General features: G+C 44.8%; 2 protein-coding genes across 2 annotated transcripts in view; one reads left to right on the top strand and one right to left on the bottom strand.

Moving 5' to 3' along the window:
• The window catches only part of LOC135915250 (glycogen phosphorylase-like), a 48741-nt gene extending 38879 nt beyond the window's left edge, over positions 1 to 9862 (bottom strand). The window contains exons 1-3 of the mRNA XM_065448267.2: positions 9606 to 9862; positions 8358 to 8629; positions 1242 to 1343 (exon numbers count right to left, since the gene is read on the bottom strand). Of these exons, the coding sequence (XP_065304339.2) occupies positions 1242 to 1343; positions 8358 to 8629; positions 9606 to 9636 (405 nt within the window). The 5' untranslated portion in view covers positions 9637 to 9862. The remainder of the gene's footprint in view (positions 1 to 1241; positions 1344 to 8357; positions 8630 to 9605) is intronic.
• A 246-nt stretch (positions 9863 to 10108) lies between these two features.
• LOC135915254 (diablo IAP-binding mitochondrial protein-like) lies at positions 10109 to 19252 on the top strand. The gene is made up of 6 exons (XM_065448273.2): positions 10109 to 10342; positions 10425 to 10542; positions 11572 to 11709; positions 14430 to 14561; positions 16672 to 16938; positions 19138 to 19252. Exons 1-5 carry the CDS (start codon positions 10296 to 10298, stop codon positions 16921 to 16923), a joined length of 687 nt encoding a protein of 228 aa, XP_065304345.1. The 5' UTR covers positions 10109 to 10295; the 3' UTR covers positions 16924 to 16938; positions 19138 to 19252.
• The last annotated feature ends 919 nt before the right edge of the window (positions 19253 to 20171 follow it).

Genomic DNA, 20171 nt, shown 5'->3' with positions numbered 1-20171 from the left:
TTTCCTATCAGTAGGAGGCTTTCTTCATAAAAGTCATGCTGATTTAGAAGCTCATTTGCCAACTCAAGCCTGGCTAAATCTTTACGAGTGCCCGAGCCTGCCAATTCAGCAAACAAACCGGAGATTGAGATTACATTAACTGCTGCCTCCATGCAGCAGGGGTCATCAATCTTGACACTGCATGTGGAGCAGCACACATCACATCCCAAAGCATCTTTCCGGAAAGCTTATCCTGAGTCCCTGAACCTTATCAATGCAGCTCTAAGTGTGCCCTGCTCTTGGCTTGGAGCATGCTAGAGAAAGGGCCTGTTTATGCCTCAAGAGCCCACGAAGGTCAAACTGCTGTTATCAGTTCGTATGAGAGCTTCTCTTGTCCTCCTATCACCGAGGCCAACAACAACCAACCTAGGAGGTGTGAAGTGCATAAAAAAAATTAAAAAAATGAAAATGAAGCGCATAAAAAATGAAGTGCATAAAAGTGAAGTGGAGGCTCAAGGGAATAACTCGCTTGCCTAAAATCATTTAGTACTGTTCTTTAGAGTACATTTTTAATGTCGCTTTCCATGCATGGTAGTTGGAGGGCATGCCTTTCTCTCAGCTGTACAATTTAAAGGCCAACAGCAACGAAACTTCGCTTTGGCTGTCGGTTATAAGTAAGTGGTATATATACTATCAGAATAATCTTGGCAGAACTATGGTGATTAGAATAGCTTAATTTTGGATACGATCCTTGAAATAGCAACTCAGCAATTGTGGACTCCTGGTGGCCAATGTATATATGACAGCTGTCCCAGAACCACGAACACGTGCTGATCTCGCAACCAGGCAGATGATGGCTTGTGGCGTTTTGAGCTCTAGCCATTTCCGGCCACCACTGACACTGGCCTTTTCTTTTTCTTCAGAGTTTTGGCGTTGAAAACATGTTTTATTAAAACTTCTGCGACGCATCCGTTCATATTACAAAATTTTACACCTTCTGTGTTTGCATTATCAGAAATTAGGCTTCTTACATGGGTCCACAATTTAGTTGCAGTTGACCTTCAATTAGAGCCGCACCCACAACTTGAAAACAAGCGGTCAGTACTTTTACCACAAACCAAACATGAAAGGTAACTCTTGTTCCAACCAGGAAATGAGCCAGGACATAGGGAAAAGGGGCTGTCCCTAGGTCGTACAGCTGGAAACGCTTTGCTTTCTAGGCAGTGTGGGAAAAGCTGCGGAGTTGCTGTTTCTCTATGCACCTGGTATAGGGCCTCATCGCAGGCATTCTGGATGCCAAGGTTCACCATGGTGTTGGTGAGAGAACGGCCCATGTAGTACTCCAGAGAGAGGTAGTACACCCGCTGAAAAAAAAAAAAAGCCCAAATTAGCCACGCATTAGCATTACACCATGGCAGGTTCATAACTCACACAACACAGTCAAAGGCTTCTGAATGATGCATCAGTAAGGCATCCAAGGGAGTGTGTATAAGCGTGAGTATGTGTGTGTGTGCCAAGGAAGCTGAAAAAATGGTGGACTCACAAATTTTCATTAACTAATAGAATTGGGTGCAGCTGGCTGTAAATATATCACGTCATGATAAACTGTTGGCTCATTCCCCTCAAGTTTTACAAGAGGTATCACCATTTTGTGGTGCATTTTGTTTAACACCAAGTTTAGGTGCAGTATACTTGTCTGTCCTCCCCAAAACAAATTGTACATGCCATCTACAACAGTGTAGGGCCGTAGAAGCGGTCCCTGTGAAAAATGGTGCTGCCACCTGTCCGTTCCTAGGACAAAAATTATGCGCACTGTCTTGCAGAAACAAGCCACAGATAGCTGCCACTGCTCTATAGCAGAGAAAACTTACACTTTTTTCTCTGGCGTTGCATATTTCCAATTCTTGATTAAGCAAGAAACTGACGCATATCCATATGTGGTATTGAACAGAACACATTATTTCACCTCTGTGTGAAATCTTAGCATACATGATGCATTGATTCACTAACTTTGTGAGAGCTTTTAGTAATGCAGCTTAGAGAACACGAAAACACTGCAGATGTGGACTGCAGCAGTAGTGCTGGTTGTGCCACCTATCAGCACATTGTTCAACTAGAAAGTGTCAGAAACATATTTTTTTTATGTTTCACGCCGTTCTCACCAAAGAGAAAAAAACAGCCACTGTACTTTAATGATTACGTTGTTGCTGCCGCCTTCATGCCACCAGCTAAGAAGCAGATAGCCTTTAATTGCAATAACAGTTTTATGCACTCTGGTTGAACAAAAACCTTCACAAGATAGTGCCACTATTGCTGCAGCTCAGGTTTATCTCATCACGATTCTGCAATTGGCAATAGATTTACTGACAAGCTAAAACTATATTTTGTTCAGAAATTAGCATAATAGTGGCTTAGCTGTGCACTGCTGGCACTGATCAATGTTTTTTCCATTCTGGTGCTGGTTTTATGATCACCTTGATTCACATACATTTGCTGTGTTCTCAAGCAATTGAAGCTGTATAGCATAATTACTGTTTCGGCAGCTGTCAAATAAACAAATAAAACTAAAATTTATTTATTATGGTAGCAACACGATGCCACCATCAGAAATGTTACTCAAACTGAATGAAATTAATGTTTCCTAAATTTATGTACCATCAAAGTGACACTAATTTAATGTTCATATACTTTACTTCAATGCACTCAATTTTATTACATAAGATGGACCCCTCCCCCTCCTCTTCCCCCGCTTTTTGTGCCCTGTCAAAAAAAAAAAAGAAGAAGAGGGGGAAAGTTTTTCCCAAGCCGTCACATCCCTACTTCTATGTAGACGATCCGTGCCCATAAAATAGTACTCCCTAGTGGCTTCTTCATTCTCTTCCATACCCTTTAGCTTCTTACTGCTGGGTTTGTTTACATTCTTTCAGCATGACGCCAGCCAATTATAGCTTGTCCAGGTAAATTATTCTCTTGTAGCATCAGCAGAGGTGCGGTATTAGGTGCAGGAGGTCTTGCAAAGTTTTGTGCAGTATCAGAGTAAAAATTCGCAGACGTGCACAGCATTGTGTTGGGAGGAAGCAAAAAGCTTCATTCATTGTGGAGCATTCACTCCCCGGTGGTGAAGTGAAGAGATACAGCTATTTCTTTCTCTTCTTTCCTATCCTGCCTTTGGCATTTTACCACTGGCCTCATTTAAGTTCTTTCACCTTGGTGCTGGTTTATTGGTAAGCTGCAGAGCATGGCAACAGACAGTCATAGTAGCAAGCGGTGTAACAGCACCCTCCAGGTGAAGCAATTTTCTCTGCCACGGCATTGTTTGAGTGACAGATCTAAAACCTGACTGCCTACACTAGGGATTGAAATTCGAAGCGAGTCATGGTATTTTCAAATTTTTTTATAAACTTCTCACAAAACATTTTGGGATTATTGCGACAGACATTGGCACAAGCGGCAGGAGTAAGCCAACAGCAGCTATCAGTGTAAAAGAAAATTTTGTGCCCTGTGAACACAAGATCGAGCCAAACTCTTTTCAGCTTTATGATCAGCAAGCGGAGGGTGCATGCTCAAGTTAACGGACTCACAAACCACGTCTGTCATTTTCCTGGCATCGTTCCTATGCCACTACTTGCCTTTCCCAGCTCAGCCAAAACAACAGCTAGTTTGGGTTCTTGACTACTGTCACCAAGCACTTACAAGATAAAAAAAAGAAAGGCTTTGAAAGAAAACACTCATAGACCGTTCGTGACAACCCTGTCTAAGCCTTCAAAAGGGCTGCTTTGTGGCTGTTCTCAAGCCATGAAATGTCACCCAGAAACGAACTATCTTCGGTACGTCAAAAACAGGAAAGAATGAAGAACTCGTACAGTGCTCAATTTTCGAAAAGCCACTTCCTTCCACATATGGCTGACTGTTAAAAAGAACTTGAAGCTTGACTACTTGGTTCACGATTCTATGAGTACAGCTGGCAGACTGGAAACAAAGAAGCTCAATATGGACAAGGAAATCGGATTAATAGATAAATTTTGTTTGAAACAAGAATGTTTGTTCAAGAACAATAGGATAAGTGAAATTTTCTTTTTTTCTTCTATCTACGTTACACTGTTGTCCCCCTAGCATGGGTAAATAGGCTATCCATTTTGCTGGTAAATACACCGATGAAATGCTAACAGAAACACTGCATAGGTCTAGATTGAAGCCCGCCTGAAGAAAACTGACTTATCCAATCCTTAAATGCTCATTAAAAAAATGTAATTCAGATTAAATTCAGTTGTTGTTCCAGCACTGTCCTCATCCAATTAATGCTTCTTTATCACCAATTCCCGCTGTCCATATTCACAGAAGCTTAAAATAGTCTGTCATATGTATGCAGCAGGTACGATGAGAAATACATCTGTGTTGGTTTGCCTTAAAACCTTAATGAGCATTTCTGAATTTGGGGAGCCATGCTCTTCAGCTGGGGGCAGACTACGGTTACTAATGAAATACAAAGCAACTTTACACTGTAGCACTGCCCTATGCCTGAAATATATACGCCAAAAAACTAGAGCAGCTGATATCTTGGTGGACGTGCATAAAAACATTACAAGTCAACTATGGGGAAAATTAGACTGAGTGAATTCAGATATGCTTCATAAATTTGTGCCACAGCTGTTGATGCAGGCTTTATTGAGTTGTCATTCCTGTTGAAGTGTAAAACTTACTGGAAATGGTTCTGTAACACACTCTGCGAATAAGCACACACCATATGTGTACTGTTTCAAAGAATGGAAAGAGAATTAAATGAACTGGTCTACTGCTGAAAGCTCCTCATAATAGGAACGAGTTAAATTGTGTCACTTTACCAGTTGATGATGAGCTCTAGACGACCTTACAGAGGTTGGAATTTTCTGTAGCATTGTGTAAAGTTGATAGCAACAAAAAAGAAAATATAGGAAGGAAGAGAAGCAGACAATATCTTGGGCATGTGTGCTGACCCAAAATATGAAAGGATGTCATTAGTCTCATTGATCAAAGAGAATAATTGTAATCCAGCCAAAACTTCCAGGAACTCCCTTCACCTTTTGGATTTCTCTTAAACAGACTTCCTACATTTAGTGTTCCTACACTTCAAGTTAATTCAGCCTTCTAGTTAGCTCACTTGGCAGAGCAAATGCTCCTGAAAGAAGTTGGCCCTGGGTTGACAACCCAGACCTGGACAAATTTTCTTTAAACTGCAAAGCTTTCCAAGAAACCTTCATGGCTTTCCTCTGCAGCTTCTATTCAGATAAATGACCATTTTTCTCTTTCACGAAACCTGTTCCTTCCTGCAGATTCCTGTAAAACTAATTTGATCACTGAGCAAGTACTCACAAGGATTAGGTAAAGTATAGAACAAGAGAAAGTTGAGCTATTTTGGTAGGAATTCATGTTAGCAGATGGGGTAAGGATGCCAGCAAGGCTCCCCTCGTGTGTTGGCGGGGAGCTCTGTCATGATAACAGCCATAGCTGCAGCAGTGCTTGGACAGCGCTCTGTGGATTCTTCTGTTGCTTTATGTAGAATAAAAGTTGGGCATGCAGACGAAGGCACAACAAGAGAAGAATGGACAAAACAAACACCATTGTGGGTTTCCTTCTTGCATTCGCATCCCCAGCCCCAGCTTTTATTTCTACATGAAGCAACGAAAGAATCCGCTGAAAGCACATTCCAACCACTATTGCAGCTATATCGTGGCAAAGCTCCGCACCGACTCCCCAGAGAGGCCTCGGTGGCATCCTTGCCCCCTCCGTTTCCAACAAAAGCCCATTCAGGCTTGTTTGCTTCTTTTTTCAACCCTCCGCTCATGGCCGACCCTCACCTCGGCTTCATCAGACTGGCCTCGGAAAACTCCCTCGTTCCTGCCAAGCTCGTGCCAAATAGACACTGGGGAAGACGGGGGTCGGTGGCAAAAGTAACTATGCTTGCCTCCCAACCACAAGTTGTGCCTTGTCTGAACATCATGCGACAGTGGCACAGCCTCACCAAACAGGTCGTAATCGAATCGAACAGTCTAATTGAAAGGTTGGAAGCAGGGAGCAGCAGCCAAGTGCTGTATAAGTGGGCAGGACGCCAGAACTAAAGATGGCCTGTCTTGGCAGCGCGCAGAGTGGCACGATGTTGGCGCGACAAACACAGCTATGGCCAGATAAAAACCTGGCTGCAAAAAGAAAGCCTTGGAGGCAGGAAGTTGGCTTCGTGACAGGAGGAGTCTTGGGAGCTGATAAAAGCGGGATAAAAGCAAATATGATAAAGGCGTACAGCACAAAGATCTAGGTTATACGAGAAGCTCGGTTCTTTTTATTGTTTGTCTAGAGCCATCAATTGACAAACAATGGGGAAATTGCGTGATACAAGAATTGTTTAGTGGGTGAGTTTTGAGGGAACACCAGAATATATCAGGTTACACCAAGCTGGGAGATGCTGAGAAACATTCTGTGAGCTTTAGCATTTGCTTCTCAAATTATGATGTAAATAAGTAATGTATATAATTAATGCACAGATGCAGAAAAAACTAAATGTTTACTTCTGCAATGTTTGCCTTAGAAAATTGATGTTCGTTTTTCTCAAGAGGTGTTCAAACGTTGATAAAGATTATAGCATGCTGCACTAACTAAAAAGCCTAGCTGTGCAAAGTGCTAGATATAGATTCGAAGAGCAGTAGCTTTTTTCACACGGTATCGATCTCACGTATACAAAATGCTGGTTAAGAAATGAACAATTGCTGCCCCTATAAGTGCATCTTAAGAAAGTATAGCTGACGTGGCGCGGGTTTTTGTGAACATCAATGTGAAAGTTCAACCGCAAATAACATCGCTGCCTCACAGAGTCAGGACTGCTGTCACAAAACACCGAACGCAAAAGATATGCAGATCGACCAAAACGTATCATGCCGACTTCCCAGTAAGACATTGGGAAATAGCAGAAAAGCCAACCTTACGCAATTAGTAGCCGAATTTGTCGGGCTTGCGCCACAATCGAAAGAGCATTTATTCAAATCGTTGACGCTACACGTGTGATCATCGCGTGAAGAAACAACAGTCGTTCTCGTGACACGCTTGGTTTGCGTGCACGTTGCTCAAAGTCCGTCGTCAAAGACTTCCGTGTCCAAACGTCCCATCACGCGCTGAAAATGGTTTACAATCAGCCCGTCTCGCAACCAACAAGCTATATTCGAAAGCGCTGTCCGGAGTACGCGTCAGTCGTGTAGGTCAGACAGAGGTCAAACGCGGCACGCGCGATTCTCGTTTTCTGTCGTCTGCCATTCACCACGATCCAGCCAACTCGGTATCGCGCGGCGCACAAGAATGTTTCGCCGCTACGGCAGAACGGCTCACGCATCGGCTGTCAAACAGCCGCGCCCACTGACGCGAGCGACGCGGCACTGAAGCTACTGTATACGCTGGCGCGGAAAGGGAAATACAGGGCAGGCGCGCACAGCTTATCGGGTCGCCTAATCTCCGCACGTCAAACACGAAATGACCTACTACACCCGCGCGGGGGCGTTCCCCGGCCGGCCGGGCAAAAAACAAAGCGCGTCTTATCGAATTATGTGCGGCCGTTGCACGATGCCCACGCATCGACCGGACGGCAATAACAGCATTGCAAACCGCAGTACGAAAGACGCCATTGGATAGCGCGCCGGGCATCGAGGATATCCTTCGTCGAAACGGAAAACAAGCCTGCGCGCGTGCGGCGAGCTGCATCCTGCGCCGCTCTTGTTTTGTAGTGATCGCGGCAGGCACTTCAAACGACATGCGTACTTTAAACCTAACGCTCGTTCACTCTTTTCCTTTATATTTTTAAAATTTATGATCATCTAAGGCTGACCAACCCATACGCCAAACAAGATGGGAAAGAAGGAACGCGCGTCATACGCCGTCTGCAGACGCCAATCAAATGCAGACGACAAATCACAGCTGCTTAATTTGTTGCGCACTGCGGCTTGAGCGCGCGCTGCGCCGGCGCTGCATTGCCCGGTACGCGCGGGCTATCCGGTTTTGCCACTGCGCGCCGAGTATACGCGGTGTGCGTGCGTATCGACCATTTCGCGCAAAAAATTCATGGGAGCCCCTGCACCGCGCCGAAACAAAACACGACCCGAATACCGCGGGCGAAACCCGCTCTCCGCGGCCACTCCTTTCCTTCCAATTGCTGCGCCGCACCACATCGCTGGCTGACAACTGACGCGTTAATTCCGTGCAGTTCGGTTTCCGCCGGTGTTTTGCAAAACACGCGACAATGCAAAGCCGGAATGGGGAGCAAAGACAAAAGAATAGTTGCGCCTCTGGGTCTCAATAACGACGGAATGCGCAGAAAGAAAACGCCGGCCAGCCGATGCGGAGCTGCGTACGTGTTTACCCACCTTGGGGTCCTTGTCGTAGTAATGCTGTTGCGTGCGGATCCATCGTCCGACGAGGTGGTCCTTGACGGTGTAGGCCAGGGCAAAGAAGTAGTCCCTAGGCGTAGCCACATTGCGGTCTTTGACCAGCGTGTAGTGGACGTGCCGGTTGAAGGCCTTCTTCACGTTGGCAACATTTTCGACCTGGGCGATGCCTCGCACGCTGATCTGCTTTCGCCGCTCCGAGTCGGTAGTCGGGCCCGACATTGGGTTCGTTAACTTCTCCTTGCTCGACGCTGCGGCGGTTTGGGAAATTTTCTAAACGGCAGGTTACGACAGCGCTGCAGTGTACGACGAGCCTGGCGCGATCAGCTGTTTCTGAACGGCCCAAGCGCGGACGAAGAGGGAACTCTCTTTTCGCGACCCCTCGCTACGCTCGAAGGTCGCGCAGTCGCAGACGACGTGCGCTGTTTTCTTGCCGCGGCGCGGGCTTTCTGGCCTCTGTTTGTGTTTGGATCGCGTCGGATTTCGCTGTCGCTCTTCTGTTTGTATAAAGTTACGGCACGACTTGGCTCTCAATATTACTTGTCGCTATAACTAAATTTATGCTAACACATTTTAGAACTTAAAAATTCCATATACAATGCGAAGCGCCATCTATGTATGGTCAATTACACTAGCGGAAGTAACTTAAATAAGCAAGCAGAAAAGTTTATTTTACTTTTCTTTAATATAGATGGCGCGCATACTTGTAATATTTTAAGTATTCTTGCAGGAAATGATTGTCGTATAGTTATGCTGTGATTTGGCTACTGGCAGCGTCAAGAAAGCGTTTATGAGCGCTTTCGAAACTTCGTTCCAGCACTTTACCATCGTGAACAACATGCGTAGCCGGCTCTCTCAGCCCCATGCTCAGCACACTTTTCAACTTCGGTGTAAAGTCAATGCACCAAGCTATGATCAAGGGAATGACCTAAACAGCGACACTGCGAGAGTTACTGTTTCAGTTTCGTTTTTCATTAAGGCTTGTGCGAAAGTTTTGGTCTACTTGAGAATGTGCGAAAGCTTACATCTATTTTAGAATGCGCAATACCAACAGTTTTATATGTCGTTCACACATTCATTCTGGTGTTTTATCGTTATAAGTCAACAATCAACTGACATTCCGAGGATGTGCCGCGCTCATTTGTTCCCTAGCTAGAGTAATTCCATAAATAAGGTCAACTTACGTGGGCATGCATGCAGTCATTAGAAAATAGAAACATTGATTACCTCGCCGGGCACCCACGACGTCGGCCGCCATGGTTCAAAGAACAGTTCCCGAACAGAAGTTGCAGTTCCGTGACCTGTTCCCGCCAAAGCGCAGCGTGCTGAAATGGCAGCCGCGACTCGAGCAAGTTCGCTGCCTTCTTGTGGACGTACGGAATCAAACCGCTCAAGCCCCAAGAAATGGCTTCGCTCCTCTCGAACGCAGCTCGCCGGGCGCGCAGCTGCGACGAAGAGTTGCGCGAGGTGGCTAGCTCATGGCGATCGGCAGCTTTCTTTTTCTTTCCTAACGCGTGCCACTGCTAATGCGACTCCATTATGCAAAGCACGGAATACCAAGGTGTGTTTCGCGGCTTGTTTGCGTCGTTTGAATTGTGCAATAATCACGCGACACACTCTTGAGAAAGAAACGCGTCCGTCATAAAAGTGAAAACAAACTTCGAGCAGCGTCGCTACTCCCAGCAGACGTTCGACCGTTTTGCAGACGACAAAACGACGCCGCCTGCAGTTTGTCGAGAGGCAGTTCCGGTGCACAAGTTTAGCTTCCGGTTTTTGGTGTAAACATGCCGGTTCGGCGCACGCCGCGATGTTCAGACGTATATCGCGAAGTAGCAGCTTCGCCTGATTTGACCCCTTGATAAACAGCGGCAAGTCAATCAATCAATCTCATAAGTTACAGTCGTGGCTCAAACTACGATGCTCAGGCTGTTGTGCCGATTCACACACGTTCGGAACATCGCGAGGTAAGCATGCACTTCGCAAAAACAAAAAGCGCCGTTTGTCGGCACGGCGGATATCTGCGATTATTGTGTGCACTACGTGCAGGTTTGTCAGGCGGCACCCACAACTCGCAAAAATCGGTGGGAAAACCGCCTTTTTGACAACGACTGCCTGGAGCCTCCCGATTATAGCAAGATGCATGGAAGACGACAGCGATGGCACGGTACTGAACTCGATTGAAAGTTAAAAAGGAAACCAAATGAATGATCGGATGCGAAGACAAGTTCGCGTCACACTTGCACACGTTGAGCTAGCAAGGCGCAAATACTGCGCTCGGAAAACCGTTTGCGGCGGTGTGATATTGTGGCGCCATCTAGCACGTAATTTGCGAATGACGACTGTTTGCTCCGTAATTTTGGCGCGCCCCTATGCTTCGCCCAGGGCCTTTTTGCTCATTTTGGTTGCGTCATTATAAATACGCCTAACAAGAGTTCGCAGACAGGCTGATCACAAGTGCAATCATTAATTGTAACTTGCTGTTGCAAGTAGACTTTTGTGTTAGACATCTCGGAGGCATGTATGACGCAACAGACTTTGCGAACCATCGCAAGTGATAAAATAAGGCGAACTGATGTTCACACAAACACGCACCTGTGTGCAATGGTCGAGGCGTTTCTTAACCAATAACACTTGTTAGAGCTCACGTCGTCCAGACTTTCCAGGACATATGCTTTCATTGCATGACTTGTGACGAAATTTAGAGAACCATATATCTCGTGTGGCCTGTTGCCACAGGATGTTAAAGCTTGATACGTCTTCATGGGAAAATATTATTGTCACCTGGACTTTGCACCATACGAATTCAGCCACATATGGTCGCATATTGTTATGGTCCTAGGGTGATCAAACGCCACCAGAACAAATTTTTAAGATATGTGCTGTATACATGTCTTTATAAGGTTAGCACCTTCTCCCTATGTTAGGGTTTGGACTGGAAATTTTTTTAGCTATTCTTTAAGTACACATGCATGACATGGTACATGGTAAATACAGCAACAGATAATATTTAAACAGACTGTCGGTAATTAACTGTGTATGTCACAACCCACGAAAGAGAATTGCAATATCACTCACCCTTCATGGGCTTTCTATGCTAAACACCCAAAGCGACCCTTTCAGCAGATGTGAACAAGACTTTAAAAGTGCCACAATGTTGATCTAAATGCTGTCTGCAACCACTCTTCTATTGCAGCTTACAACCATCGACCCAGAAATGCTGTCGCACGAGTTCCTCATCAAGCAAGCAAGCATCGTTGCTGTTGAGGCAGCCAGCAGGGTACTCATTCAGCTCACTGCAGCCATCCTCGATGCCCACGAAGCATACTGGAAAGTATGAAAACCATGTTGCCATGTTTGCCTTTTATCTCTTCAACTTAGCAGCAAAAGTTTAACCCTTTCTGGTACAGCGATACCTGTAGCATTTTTACAACAAATACCATGACATTGAAAAGAAAATTCACCGGCGATTACTAGACTCTCTAATGCAAAATTTGAGTGCAGCTTTATGCGTGTTTTTATTTCGCAGTGTATTGGCTGGCACGGACAACCTGTCTCTTGCGGCATATTGCAAATGGAGCGAAGTGCAACGCCACTGCCTTGCTAATCTGTAGATCGAGAGAGGCACCGCGTGGGTGACGTGTGGGCGCGATTCACAGCAGCCACCGCTGACAGACCTCCCGACGGCCATCTCGCAGCCATCATCGCCACCACTATGCTTCTTACGCTTTCTCTACAGTGAACTAGACGTTTGTCGTACACACCTCAGCTGCACCCTCCACTCCGCTTTCCCTCTTGCGTCTTTCATGCTCCGCGTTCGCTTTTATCTTTCTTCGTGTGCATTCGCTCGGTTATGCCACCGACGTTCGCTGCAGAAATAGGCGCCCAAAGGCTGTGCTCAAAAAATAAAAATAAAATAAAAAATAAAACAATCTAAGAATATGGGTGCCACCTACTCTATTTACATAACTTGGCAATTTGATGCCACAGATGAATGTGGTTCTCCTCAATAATTCCAAAATGTCCATTCGTTGCATCACGCCGAGTTTAGGACTCTGCATAGTGTCTTTGGAGCACGTTGCCCAAGACATTCACCTGCTTTGGGTGGCACAAAATGTCTTCAAATATTTCGTTGCCATAATCAACAGTCATTATTTTCAGTTAAGAAGTTCGAAGGTCCATATGCCGGCTCCACTGCCCTGATTCATTGGCAGTTCATGAGAAAATCCTTTTGTTTGATATGTTGCTATGTGGATGCAGGAAAGACATTTCTCACTTGAGTGACAAAATCCAGACCAAGAAGGGCTAAGAGGCCCTGAAACTTTCTTTGAACCTGAGCAACACACTGGAATAAGTGCGATGCCATTCAAGGAATACATACACAAAGAAGCTTTCGGAAAGGATCTAATATGAACGGACACATAGAGAGCTCAGTGTTTACTTTTCTGATTCTCCCTCAAGTCCTTTGTTCCTCTCAGCTGGGGCAGCATCGACAACAATGTCCTGCCCCTGTTACTCCTTCATTTTCATTCTTTCTGCGGTGTACCTTCGAAGTTGATGTTTGACAGAGTTGATTCTGAGCAACACAAGTGTTGCGGCAGGAAAGGTAGGGCACATTAACAGCTGCTGCTCCCTTAAAAATCTGGACAGGTGTACATACATACATACACGCTGATGGCTCCCAAGTAGTTCACAATCATAAACAATTGCCCAGTGGTTGGAATCTATCGGCAGCTTAATAGCCTTGACATGCCGCTGCCGAGTCTAATGTGATTGGCTCGATCCTGATCACAGCGGCTGCATTTTGCCCATTTTGATGGGGGCGAAATGCAAAAGCACTCGTGCACATAGATTTAGCTGTACATTAAAGAAGTCCAGGTTGTCACAGTTATGAGTCTCTGACTCTGATCTGCATCATAGCCATGTCGTGAGTTTGATGGCTAATGCCCCAAAATTTTATTATATATTTCATAGATGGACTGTTGAGCACCACTGTAATGTCATCACTGTTGTCACATGTGTCAGAAAAAAAAAACAAAAAAAAAAAACAGGGGCGTTGAAAGCTGCAGGAGCGAGCAAGCAGTCTATTATGAAAGATTAGAAGTTTCCTGCTGCATGGCAGCATTGTATACAAATTCGGAATATTTTCTCTCATGTTCAAAAAGCATTTTTTTTAAAGAGACTATAGTAAAGACAAACAAAAAATTATCATCAGCCTATTTCTACGTTCACTGCAGGGCGAAGGCATCTCCCAGCGAACTGCGATTGCCCCTGTTTTGCCCTGCTGATTCCAATTATGCCTGCAAATATTATTATTTCATCATGCCACCTAATTCTCTGTTGTTCTGGACTGTGCTTCCATACTTCCGGCACCCATTCTGTGACTCTACTATCTGCCCGTTATCTACCCTGTGCATTACATGGCCTGCCCAGCTCCACTATTTTTCATTTAATGTCAACTAGAATATTGGCGACCCTCGTTTCCTCTCTCATCCACACTACATGTAAAGGATCCTACACTCTCACAGATACTTCAGATATTGCAGTTTTAAGATTTAGTATTAGCGAGTTCTTACACAGAAGTGGCCATTATAGGAGTATCGGCACATATTTTTCGAAGTTGTAGAGCACATTTGTTACATCTAAAAAGGGGCGGCACTTAGCAAGTGCGAAGGTTTGGAAAACACAACCTAGATTAGTTGGATGACTAAGGTTGTTGTCGCATGGCATGGCACCATTGACAAAGGCATGGCACGAGCTTATGCCGTGCTGTCTTTTTTTCTATGCCCTTAATCTATGCATCATTCTTGTGTACAACACATTGAATGCAATCAAACTAGCCCAACTGGCAGTCTTGAAACAATTTTCGTCTGCCTACTGCATCCATGTTCTTTTTTACTTGTGCTCTAGGAAGTTCAGTAATGGAATCCCACTCACTCAATTTTACACGATTGTTTGTTTGTCCTCACACTTTTGTCTTCTATGAGCACCGAGTGACACATAACATTTGTGTAGGTGTAGCTATGATAACCTGCTCTGTCCTCCACTTCGCAGAGCCTGAACAAGCTGAGCAGCCTGTTGAAGCGTTTTGAGACAGAAGTGGGCCTCTGCTCGGGAGACGACTCCATCTGGCTGGAGATGATCGCCATCCGAGAGGAGACCAACAGGCTCAAGGCAGATGTTCTAGTAAGTGCAGCTTTTTGCTGCCAATGCTGAATTACCCAGCAAATGGGCCGAACTGGTTTCCAAACAGCAATTATCATTTCAAGTGCATTTTGTAGCTCCCAATCGTTACTGTCAATTACGAATGCATGCATACCTGCCACCCTGTGAACATACAAATTTGTAAAGATCGAATTCAACGAACACGAAAAGGGGGAGGGAATAGCACATACTTTTAGATGCAGAACACAAGCAGTTGCAAACTTACAACAGGAAACAGGGACCAATGACAAGCAACACATTTTTAGACCACACTGACTTTAGCTGTTGCCGATTTTTCCTGCTTGAGGAAAGTTGCTGAATAAACTTGCCCGTTGCAACTAGTACTGTGTGGCTATATGGTGCCTTGCACTGCCATAGGACTGTGTTGCAGCTACCATCACTTCTTTCTTTTGTGCATTTTATTGAGATAGCAATTATCTTATCTCATTAATTATCATATCTAGTATGTAACACCTTATACTGTGTTCCCATGTATCACATACAGCCCTTCCTGTTACAATCCCTGATGGGATTCACAGTATCAATAAATGAAATGAATATGGACACTCCAGGCAGACTTTTGTCATTGTCGTCGGTGTGAGGATCCTCGTAAAGTTCAAGTGAGATAAGGACCTATTGCTCCCCATATGCTGTCCGTATGCTGTAGGTGCGAGGGAAAGCCGAGAAAGGTATTAGCTACGTGTGCGCTTACTATTGGAGATCACGTGGCAAAGCACACGCAAGGCGGGGGAGGGAGGTGAGTGCACATCTCCTGCTCTAGCCCAGCTGTGGTTGTGCATGGCTGTCTGCACAGCTGAGCGTGTGCGTTGCCTGCACCCTATTTTGGAGGTCTGGTGGGTGTGAGGATGGGCAAGCCGAGATGATTGATGGCTGCGTGTGCGCTGTTTTTCCACGTCCTTAGTGTTGTAGGTAGCGTAACCTCAAGTTTCAGAGACATGCAGAAGAGGCAGAAGCAGTCGCTCCCCTCTGTTTGCACTCTTCATCACAACAGCTTCGTGACAGTGAGCGTTCGCAGTCATCGAGTGAGATCTGTTGGCGTTTGCCTGTGTGCACATTACACGGTGCGCGTTAATTTTTATTTAGTAAGCGAGTGCTTACTGCAATTGATACGGCCAATAAAACTACGAGCGTTACTTCATGTTGTTGTGTAATACTTTCTGACTGCTATCAATGTTTATTCTTACAGGTGAAAGTGCGAATTGTTTTTATAGTAACCTGCGCCGCCCCACCTTTCAAGAGGTCTAAACATTTTTCTGTACAGAATTTATTTTTCTTAAGACTTCCTGCCACATTTATTAAATTGTAGAACAAGTCCAAATTCGTAAATCTTACAGAAAATTTATGGTAAATTGGTTGTTACGGAAATGAGACTTAGCTTTGCTGCGTAGCACCGAGCTACCGAAATGACACTTAATAAGCGATATCCAGTCTGACTGGAATATGCAGATTTTGCCTTCAGGTGTGGCTTTACAGCACACAGACGTGCAAAGAGAGCGCACTGCATTTAAACCCTTTCTTTAAACACAGTGGCGGCTCCATGGCAATGCACTTTGCATCCCCATGAAGCTTCATTGCATTTTAACATAGAAACGATAATCTACCGACAAGCGTTACAGAGTGTTAACTTGTGCAGACAATTACACATTGTTGTTTCTACAAGGAGGTTTTGTACTTGATGCGTGCAGTTATCTGCTAATCTCCTTTCTCCACTCATCACAGATATTTTCATTAGAAGAGGAACTTTTACTTCAGAAGCTATTTAAGTACATCAGAATGGGGGAGTGGTTTTGTTTTGCATTGACTTTACAAATTCTGGTGATGTCTCTTACACACGAAGAAAGTTGGAATTGGCCACTGGTTGAAAGGAGGCTTTTGATTAGGGTCATAGATCAAAATCAAATTGCCAGTAATTGTAAAATTGGGCTGGGCTATATGCATAAGGATGTAGCAAAAGCTCCTTAGCTGACATTAATTGGTCACATGTCCAGTTTTCCTTGTCACTTCACCTATTCTGTTTGTTCTGTACATTTTGGATAAAACGAGCGCTTACGATGTGCCTTGTCCATTCCAGTCTCTCGAGTCACGAATGCAAAGCGTCACTGGCCTCATGGAGGCCATAGCACAGACTGCCTTTGCCAATGGTGCCGAATACGCCGGCATCTGCGCCAACGAACGTCTGCTCTCATCTGAACGCCAGATAAGGTCTGCCGCCCAGAAGACTGCAACCCTCGAAGACGTCCTCAACAAGGCTCACAGAGACGCCGTCATCTCTGGTGCTGACAAAGCGGACGCACCAGAGAAAAAAGACCTAAAGAAAACGTAGCAGCGGTAGACGTAGGTACGCCACTTGGTTGCCTAATGCTGAATCCATTTGGCACAGTTATGCCTTCTCACATCCCGCGTCCATCCCAGGTGGACAAAGCCTTTAATCTTTTTTTTTTTTCAAAATTAAATAGAGAGAAACAAAGTGAAGGAAAAGTCTCTCAGAGCTTAGCCTAGGTGCACATGGTACTGAACATCAAATGACTTAGTGCTCTTGTTCCGTCTGCTTACTTAAGAAAATTGATGCTATTTTATCACAGATGACAAAAACACCTGTAAAGTACATTTAAAATGCCCCGAAATGATGTTGCAATCCAAGATAAAGAAATCAGCACAGTTAACCAGTCATGTGATGCCATGACTTCACCTACATCTTTAGGTAATCAAGAGAGGATCTTACGTGAACAAATTTGGGAGATGTTCAGTTTGTCTATATGCATGTGCTGCTATGCACATTTAACCGTGTCATTTGATCAGACAGCGAGCTTGATGACCTCACAAGGAGCCGGTTGGCAATAAGAACTGTCCGTAAAATGCAGTGTGCCTCTAGGGTTTTCTTGAGTGGAGCTTCAAGCTGCTTCCTCCAGCATAGAATGAATTGATTAAACTACTATTAACTTAACTTATTGATTAACTGAAAGTGCAGAAACATGATTAACCAGACTGATTAACCAAACTTGCTTGGTTAGAGCGTTATGGACAGCAACCCTTTATCTGCTGTGAAAATTTAAGGTGGGTAGCCTTGTGATGTCATAGATTTCAGCAACGTATAGCTAGCATTCTTGCTTTCCTAGTGAAAGAAACACTTGTGCTTTCTTGCCTGTGTTGTAATTGCCTAAACATCTGAACATGCACGACTCAACATTTTCACATCAACTTTCCCAACTGTGCATTAAGAAAAAAAAAAAAAGAAGACTCCAGAAGAATGCTAATGCACATCACCAACGATGTGGGAATCTCAACGTGAAAACAGCGCAAGGACCAACACAGACACCGCACGAGCGTTAATGTGCTGTCAGCAACTCAGCCTTCATTTGCTGCTCTGTTTCCATGCTAAGACAAACCAACTAGCCCAACTTTGGAGCCTTTTGCAGACATGGGAATGTCGACAGGAGCGGCCCTAAAATGGAGCTGGCACTGTGGTAAGGCTAGCAGATATGAGGTGCCAAGAGCAGAAGTGGTGCGGCTGTTGTCAGCTGGCTGGGCATGACGATCAAATTTTAAAGAGCAGGCCTGAAACTTTTGGCCTAGTCTAGCTGTAGCACTTCATATTGATTGATTGATTCAGTCGTTCATAGGGTTTAGCATCCTTAACCAACGTTAAGGCTATGAGAGACGCCATAGTGGAGTGCTTCAGGTTAATTCTGATCATGTGGGGTCCTTTAATGTGCATCCAAATCTAAGCACTCTTTATGGTCTTATGTTCTGCCTCCATCGGAATGCAGCTAGCGAGGCCAGCAGTCAAACCTGCGGCTCCATGCTCAGAAACAAATTGCCACAGCCACTGACGTGACAGGGTCTTCAGATGCCAGACACCTCGGCAAGTAACAGAAGCCGCTGAAATTGACAATGAAAAAAAAGTGCCTGGTTCTTTGGCATCTCCTTTGACTACAGCTGTGCCATGCTATGCCAACTTCGGCTATTTGTGACATGGTGCTGTTGAGTCATGTGACATGCTGTGCACACTTTTGTCCCTTGTGTGGACTGGCCTAAATGAGCAGAAGATAACCCACAGAACCTGCCTGCCATAAATGTTAAGACCCTTGGATTTTCAGAGAAAAAGAGGGAAGCAATATTTCTCGGGGAGTGCAAGAAGGTGGTCATAAAGCACAGTATGGTCTACTCTTGAATGAAATATCCGATTACTCTTCAAGCCAACTTTAGAGGGCAATATAGTTCCTGATTAACTGGGCATTCTGTTGATTAAAAAAAAATATATTGTCCAGTGGTTCACATCAACCCTGTGCCGTAATCTAAAAAGCTGGCCACAGTATTACATGGCCATCCCTAGATAGCAACGCTATTGACAGCTGACAACATTCTCACCGCCCGATAGAAACATATTTGCTAGCACATGCATCAGCTGGCTTTGTTGCACAAATATTGCAAGCATTAAGGTCTGTGTTGATTTTTCTGATAATCAATTCTAGTGTTACTAGTATTAATTTGTATTTGCACATGCTCAGCTTTTTTACTTCTTTCCTTCTCGTTGCAGGGGGATACAAGGATGCTGTACAGACATCAGGAGCCTCGTGTTGAAAAAGAAGGACATGTACGTTTATGGGGACCCATGGCTCGACCAAATAAAATTAGTTTCTTGTGTTTACAAATTGACAAAACTGTCGTGTCATCTCTGCATTAGCTGCTCAGTGTCCACGATGGAGGAGAAATAAAGAGAGAGAAAAAGGCGAGGAGGTCAACCAGCTGTGCTTCTGGTTTGCTATCCTGTGCAGGGGGAAGGAGGTTACAGAGAAGATGACACGAAAGAGAGGGAGGGTGTTAGAGGGAAGGAAGCATTAGCAGTGCCAACATGTGGGGCTGCCCATCACCATAGAATTTCCTACAATAATTGCAGAGCGAACTCTGGCACTGCAATCGTTGAGCCACCATGGGTATCGTGGGTAGTACATGGATTTGTCTAATCTTTGTTCTTGTGGATTCAGACTTTCTTGTGACTTTGTTTATTATCCTTTATCTGCCTTCGTTGTCCTAAATTTCAAGGCAATCTACACGTCCCTAAACGCAGAGGCTCTGCGAACATGCATAATTGCTACTAATTGTAGTGGTTCAGTGTGTCGAGGTGGCCAAATCGAAATGCGCCAAGCGTCTCAACGTGCTGGCTAGCCTGTGAGAAATTCACGAGTGCGTTCTATGCCACTTGTCGATGCATGTGTTCATGGCGTAATGGTTTCAATATCGGGATTCTGTGCTAGAGGTGATATGTTCAACTCCTGTCGACGGACAATATTGGTAATGTTTATTTGATTATTATTTACCAGCACCTTGTTGAATATGACGAGTTTACAAAGTCACAAAAGCCATTTGAAGCCAGAGGGATGAAGTTTAGGCGAATCCATGCACTACCCATAATTCCCATGGCGGCTGAATTGAACGGCTTGCAGCTCCAATAGACAATAGCACCCGGGGTTCTCTCTAATAATTATAGTATGGAACTCTGGGCCCATCATGCCAACAATCGGGCACTGAGGTCAGTTGATTTCAGGAACCGTAGTAGTGATGTTGCTTTGC

Source organism: Dermacentor albipictus, chromosome 7 (assembly GCF_038994185.2).
Source record: "Dermacentor albipictus isolate Rhodes 1998 colony chromosome 7, USDA_Dalb.pri_finalv2, whole genome shotgun sequence".
In the NCBI taxonomy this organism is placed as follows: Eukaryota; Metazoa; Arthropoda; class Arachnida; order Ixodida; family Ixodidae; genus Dermacentor; species Dermacentor albipictus.
The sequence above is the reverse complement of the archived record's forward strand: the minus strand, read 5'-3'. Positions and strand labels throughout refer to the sequence as shown.

What these genes read in the sequence shown, in the direction of transcription:
- LOC135915254 (XM_065448273.2), top strand. Translation starts at nt 10,296, where the DNA reads ATGCTCAGGCTGTTGTGCCGATTCACACACGTTCGGAACATCGCGAG. An exon ending in AAGACGACAGCGATGGCACG is followed by an intron (nt 10,543 to 11,571) that starts GTACTGAACTCG and finishes CTTCTATTGCAG; the next exon opens with CTTACAACCATCGACCCAGA. An exon ending in CCCACGAAGCATACTGGAAA is followed by an intron (nt 11,710 to 14,429) that starts GTATGAAAACCA and finishes TCCACTTCGCAG; the next exon opens with AGCCTGAACAAGCTGAGCAG.